At 44.9% G+C, this 6,617-nt stretch overlaps 1 protein-coding gene across 1 annotated transcript; it reads right to left on the bottom strand.

Annotated features, from left to right (window-relative positions):
• Nucleotides 1-2,975: 2,975 nt before the first annotated feature.
• LOC118291089 (sperm-associated antigen 6-like) lies at nt 2,976-6,500 on the bottom strand. The gene is made up of 11 exons (XM_035619011.2): nt 6,299-6,500; nt 6,121-6,216; nt 5,871-6,037; nt 5,522-5,705; nt 5,221-5,426; nt 4,745-4,918; nt 4,325-4,477; nt 4,016-4,207; nt 3,737-3,853; nt 3,448-3,593; nt 2,976-3,144 (listed from the first exon to the last, which is right to left on the bottom strand). The coding sequence occupies exons 1-11, from the start codon at nt 6,321-6,323 to the stop codon at nt 3,081-3,083; spliced, it is 1,524 nt and encodes a 507-aa protein (XP_035474904.2). The 5' UTR covers nt 6,324-6,500; the 3' UTR covers nt 2,976-3,080.
• Nucleotides 6,501-6,617: the final 117 nt, after the last annotated feature.

Raw genomic sequence — 6,617 nt, 5'->3', positions numbered from 1 at the left:
GTTTGTTTTTAGACTCGGGTCCTGCAATGACGGAGAGGAAAAACGGAAAAAGACTTTGTCATGACTCCCAGTATATATATATATATTATTTTTTTATTGTTGCAGAGAAAACCAGTCCCGTTCTTAACTTCCTGCATTAACCTCGGTTATTTCTGAAACGATCTGATGCTTTTCATCCGCCTCCACAGTTGAAAGGTGAGGACGCACAAGTTGTTCATAGATTGCAGATAATTAGATTTAAGTAGAGATGAATCGTTTGTGTGGTTTCTTTCTTTTTTAAGTTTTCATGAATCGATGTCACACGATCCGTCTTAAAAACGAGTTTGCACACAGGCCAATGAAATGAAAATTAACAGAATAAAATCCCATTGGAATATTATTCCAATTTAATAACTTTAACGTATAGGCTGGCTTCACTTTACACGTGCTCTTATCTACAGATACATAATCTAATCAATTTAACAGTTTAACCCTCGACACACACACACACACGTGTAAATAGAACGTGTGCGAAGGAGGACTTGAGCACCAAACATTTGTTGCATCCCATACTCGCAAAACATCATATTAAGGATTTTACTGGATGAGAGACGTGTTTATTTTCTTGCAGACATAAATGATGATTTAGTGTTGGAGCTGCCTTTCTCGTTTCGAACGAGGGGTTTAGTGCTGTCATCAGTATGGAGTTACACTCATTCAGCGATTTAAAAATAAAGGATTCATTTATTTGAATGCTGCAACATGTATTCTCGGATCAGTGCTTATCTACGGATATTCATCCCGTTAAGTCTCAATTTCGTTATGTATTTCGAGTACTCACTAAGTTAACGTTAGCTATTTTTATGTCTGTTTTTCAGATTTTTTACGAAATGTTTGAATTACACAAACATGTGACAGAGGCGGCTCGTCGCTCTCACGACTGCGTCAGGTGACATGAGGGTCAAATAATCGGCGGCGGGGGGGGGGACATTTTGATTCGTGTTGCTTTGTGTGTGTGTGTGGGGGGGGGGCTGGGGGAATCCATGCAGCCTCCACAGTTTAGTTGTATGCAACAATAAACGCGGAAATAAAACGACCTATGTGCTCTGAGGTTTATGCGGAACAAGAGGAGCGTGTTGGAGGGAGGCAGCTGCTGCGTGATCACGTCTCCGCTGCGGCGTCAGGACGACGTGCACAACCCGCGCACACGGACCGCAAACAAAGAGCGGCTCCTGCACCGCTCAGAGCTGAGCCGCAGTGAGAGGCGGCGGCCGCCAGGGGGCAGTGTGGACCCTGCGAACCACAGCAGAGACTGAAAGCCCTTCATTAGCCCAAGGTCTTATCTTTATTTCTGCCCTTCTCTGAATATTAACTATGATGTTTTCATTTACATATATACATATATGCAGTTGAACGGGGTTTTTTTTACAAAACCGCGGGAAAACTCACCAGTAATGTTGCCTTCAATGAAAAATGATGTACGAGCTTAAGATATTTTTTCATAGAACTTCTAAAATTTACTATCAGGACATATGAAAGCTACATCTTTGAATGACAAGATGTGTATTATGAAGTGACGTCACCTATCCAACAAGACCTCAGAGTAGCCAGGGGAATAGTACCTGCAACAAAACACACACAAACACCCTGTACTATACACACTGTATACTATGTTTTTTACAGGGTAAATGTACTGTATTTATGTAGTGCGTTTCTAGTTTTATAGACCACCACAAGCGCTTTACATTATAAATTCACATTCATACACACACGCTCACGCACGCACACACACTGCGAGTGTAGCAGGGTTAATGGTTCCACTTGCCATCACTGGACATTACAAGCTGTTGTGTGACACTATCAGCGTTTGCTCTACTATTTTAATATATTTTATAATGTATTGCTATACAGAGCGCAACAGGGACCGCCCACATTTTGAATGTCTCCGGATACGGAAGTGAATCTCCCCATTCATTTCCTCCATTGATTTTTCCTAAAAATACTTATATAACGAGTTTTAATCCTGGAAACAAGCCGATAAGCTACGAGGTGAATCGTTACCATAAAACTTTTTATTAGGAGCAAAATAAAAATATTTGGAAAACGGAAACATAGGGAAAGGTACAACAACGTGCACATAATTATTTTAAGAGCGAGGGAACTACTCATCCCACAAGCCATTGAGAATTCATTTCCAACTTCTTCCAACTGACAGTTTGGTTTCAACCTTCAACCTGTTTATATTGTTGATATATTGTGAAAGTGGTACTGAAATTACCTCACACACAAGGTAACCTTAACCTTCGTCATGGCATAGGCGGTCGCCTAGGGCACACAATGCCAGGGGGATGCCGCCATGGAGGGTTTTTTTGTTATTTATTTTTCAGAGCATTGCTGCCAAGGCCGGAAAATAAAAACGGATCAGTATCAGGTTATAACGTGAAAGGCTTGACGTTATAATGTGAAAATGTCACGTGATTTCGTGCGGACACAGAACAGATAATCATAAATGAAGGTTATGGCTCATTTACACGATTTGATAAAGTTGTACTTAATGCTTGAGTTGAGGCATGACACTCGGCCAGTTTATTTTCCAGAAGCTGATTTTGCTTTCTCTGGTCTTTTTGCAGAAACTCTTCCTGCCTGCTTCAACCTGGAACTCACGAAACCGTTGCCGAGCTCATGCTGCCTCTGCCTGCCAACGTCATGGTTTGATTAACAAATCGTTGAGTCGCCTCATGGAAAAATGGTTTAAACATCACAACCGTGAACATTTCTTTTCTTTGAAATTTATATTATCAATTTAAATTTAAAAGAAAGATTTTTGAAAAGAAAATTTAATCAAAAGAGAAAATGTAATTAATTTGTTAAAGTGTTGGTTTTACGGTTTATACTTTTAGTATCCAACTTAATTTCCAACTGAATGTTTATTTTATATAGGAGATGGGGTATTCATTTGTTTAGATTTTAAAAAATTATCATTTCATGACTCATAGTAAAATTAGACTTTCTTTAATTTTATATAAAATTTTCAATTAAAACTGGTGAGGACATATGAAGGCTACATCTTTAAATGACAAGATGTGTATTATAAAGTGACGTCAGGCCGGTTGGAAGCTCTCTAACCTCTCCAACAAGACCTCAGAGTAGCCAGGGGAATAGTACCTGAAACAAAACAGAAAAACAAATACACTGTATTTATGTAGTGCCTGTATAGTCTTATCAACCACATACATACAGCACTATTTCTGTCACACATCATTCATACTGCAGGAACCGGGACAATTTTGAGGTTAAGTGTCATGCTCAAAACGAAGTACCAGTTGTAACTGTTGCTGATGGTGGAAGGCAAGATCATATGGATCCAGCTGAGACAGTCCTAGATTACTGTTTATGTCTCTCACTATGGCACACTGACACAGAGTTTAGATGTGGACAAAGTGTGTGTCTTTGCGGGCCTGTGTGTACCTGACTATCTCCTCAGGGAAACAGCTGTTGATGGCGTTGATGTACTCCTGCAGAGGAGAGCCGGGCCCGGCATCGATCTCTTGCACCTTCTTCAGGCCCCCGCTGGTCACGAACAAGCGCCGGGCCTTGCTGTCATGAGGCAGCACCTTCGGGTGAGAGGGAGGACACACTAGCGTTAACACTTAAACGCACAAGTCTCCATCATCTGGATCAGTAAACATTTAGAAAACAGCCACTTAACTAGATTAAAACAACATATTTCTTGTTCAGGGTGGTGATGTTCCCTCACCTTGCTGAACTGGCACACGACATGTTTGAGGATGTTGCTCGGGGCATCGTACAGGAGGGACTCCAGACCTGGCAGGTAGGTGCACTTCTGCAGAATGCTCTTCAGGGCCTCTTTACTCTGGAATGACACAAGAGGAAAAAAATGACAAAATAAATTCTGAAATCTCCTTTTCTTTTGCAAGAGACCTTAAAAATGATTGATTAGTCAAAAGTATTCAGTGTTTTAGCACTGCTGTCATTGCACTGAGTCAGTGTATGCAGCTCGGCCTGCAGCTCTTACTTTGACCTGCAGGTCCTCTGAGCTGCCGGCCTCCGTATACAGCTCCAGGAGTTTGGGCAGCAGGTTAGCCGTGGCCACGGCCTTCGCATGCTCAGGTGTGTGGTGCCCTATCTGGCCGATGGCCCACACTGTGGCCGCCTTGATGTGATGCTCGGTTTCCTCAGACAGACACTGGGCCAGCTGGGGCACCCCCTCCAGGACAGGAGGACACAGTTGACTTAGATACTGGACTTGGAAGGAATGTCTCTGGGTATAGTGGTTGGCTTTAGCTGTCACTTAGAGGGAGATTAGCCAAACATGCGCACACACCTTGGAGAAAATGACGGCCATGGCGAGGTTCTCGCTATGAGCCGCCACATATCCCAGCATCATGATCCCCGGCAGCCGCAGGTTTCCCTGGCAGTCCCCCAGGTAATCGACCACTGCTGCCATGCCGCCACAGTTAACAATCACCTGAGACAGCTGGAAACACACACACACACACACACACACTTGTGAGCACAACCATCAATGGCAGCAGACAAAGTAGTGTGTGTGTGTGTGTGTGTGTGTGTGTGTGTGTGTGTGTGTGTGTGTGTGTGTGTGTGTGTGTGTGTGTGTGTGCGTGCGTGCGTGCGTGCGTGCGTGCGTGCGTGCGTGCGTGCGTGCGTGCGTGCGTGCGTGCGTGCGTGCGTGCGTGCGTGCGTGCGTGCGTGCGTGCGTGCGTGCGTGCGTGCGTGCGTGCAGTACCTCTGGTGTCTGTTTCACCACCTCCCTCATCAGAGTTGTGACATTCTTCCTCACATACTCATCTGGATCTTTGAGGCAAGCCAGTGCTGCAGGGAAGATCTCTGCCTCTATCACCATCTCTGCCAGGCCGACCGAGTGCTTGCTGATCTGGCTGAGTGCTGAGAACACCTGCCTCTGGATGGACACATACATGTAGTTCATTCACATCAGTAAAGCTGAGTCACCGTTTCATGTTGTGCAGCATCTGTGTGGAAATGTCACAGTTTTTCATCCAGTACTTCAACTATTGCTGCAGTTGAATCATATATTTTTTAAATGTAGCAATATTTACTATGTAATTGTTTGTTTCGTACTGTATCGGTATCGGCCAGGAAAAAGCCATATCGGTCGACCCCTACTTCGTTGATATTATTGTTATGGATCATGAGCTGAGTCGAACCAGCAGCTGGTCAGTGACTCTCTCCTCCCTGTCCTACCTTGAGTTTTGCGTCCGGGTTGAGGATCATTTGTGCCAAATGTGCGATGGCCCCGGTGTCCACCACAGCCTGGGCCAGCTCTGCCGTGTGTTTGGAGATGTCGCTCAGGGTGGAGGCTGCGTTACGTTTGAGGGCCATCTCAGGCTCCCGGAGACACAGCACCAGTAGGGGGATAGCACCCGCATCCACAACAGACTGAGACAGCACTGCATGTGTGGTGATGGGAAAGCGAGGGGACACATGACAAACCGAATGCATGAAGGAGATGTCTGAGATGGGGGAAATCTATAGACGTGCTTACTCGCATTGTGTTGTGCGATGATGCCCAGAGTCCAGGCAGCGGCCTCTTTCACTCCAGGGTCAAACTCCTCCAGGCAGAGAACCAGGGCATCCACCCCCCCACACTCCACCACAGCTTGGGACAGTCCAGGGGAGTGTTTGGCCACTGCCCTCAGCACAGATGCTGCTGCTTTCTTATAGAACCTCTGCATGCAAACACACAAACACAGTTGTTTGACCCTGCAGGCAATATGGTTTGACAGCAAGCTGAGGATTTAACCTACATTAGACTTTTATAAGACATAAGATAACATCCAGGAGCAGCAAAATATCAGTACAGAGTAGAAGAAAGATGAGAAAGAACTACTGACGTTCTGCGAGGCCAAGGAGTTGACCAGCTGGGGCAGGATGTCCTCATTCACCACAGCCTCGGCCAGGTCGTAACTGTGGTCTGCCAGGCGGCTCAGAGCCAAAGCTGCTGTCTGCTGGATGCCGGGGACCACGTCCAGCATCAGAGGACGCAGCAGGGACATCACACCTGCAGACGAGGGCAGGAAACACTGGAATCAGCAGCTAAGGCAAACTGATTTTATTTTTTAAACGTGTTATTTTGTTTCTTACCAGCATTTTGCAGGAATTCGATGTTTTGGGGTTTGGCTGCCAGTTGAGCAACAGTTTGTACGAACTCCATCCTTGATTTCTTATACTGCTCGAAAGCTGCAAAGCACAAACGCATTAACAGTCCCTCCTCCGAGCTGCATGTGACCTTTAAACAGCTCATGATTCTCATGAATCTCACCTTGTATCATCTGTTGCTGACTCATTTTTAATCCGATGGGGGGGAAATATACTATTTCACACGTTGAATTGGTTAATCCATAAAATTATGAATACATTACAAAGATCAGTGCAGCGTTTTCTCTCAGCCGTGTCCAGAGGCCAGTACTATGTATTAGGATTTGCAGTACTCAACGTAACTTCAGGTTTAACTCTGGGGCTTCCGTCTCTTACCAGGGTAAATCACAATGGTAACTTATGCTGAAAGGCTAACCTGCTCCAGAGAAGGTTAAGTTTGAGATAACAGATCAAAGACAGTCACCAGTCCAACTACTGACCAA

This window comes from Scophthalmus maximus, chromosome 21 (assembly GCF_022379125.1).
Source record: "Scophthalmus maximus strain ysfricsl-2021 chromosome 21, ASM2237912v1, whole genome shotgun sequence".
In the NCBI taxonomy this organism is placed as follows: domain Eukaryota; kingdom Metazoa; phylum Chordata; class Actinopteri; order Pleuronectiformes; family Scophthalmidae; genus Scophthalmus; species Scophthalmus maximus.
Note: the sequence above shows the minus strand (reverse complement) of the source record. Positions and strands in the feature narration are given on the sequence as shown.

Excerpts from the sequence above, each read along its gene's own strand:
- LOC118291089 (XM_035619011.2), bottom strand. The coding sequence starts at position 6,323 with ATGAGTCAGCAACAGATGATACAAG. Across the intron at positions 6,038-6,120 it reads CGAATTCCTGCAAAATGCTG|GTGTGATGTCCCTGCTGCGT; the intron begins GTAAGAAACAAA and ends CCTCGTCTGCAG. Across the intron at positions 4,919-5,220 it reads ACCCGGACGCAAAACTCAAG|AGGCAGGTGTTCTCAGCACT; the intron begins GTAGGACAGGGA and ends GTGTCCATCCAG.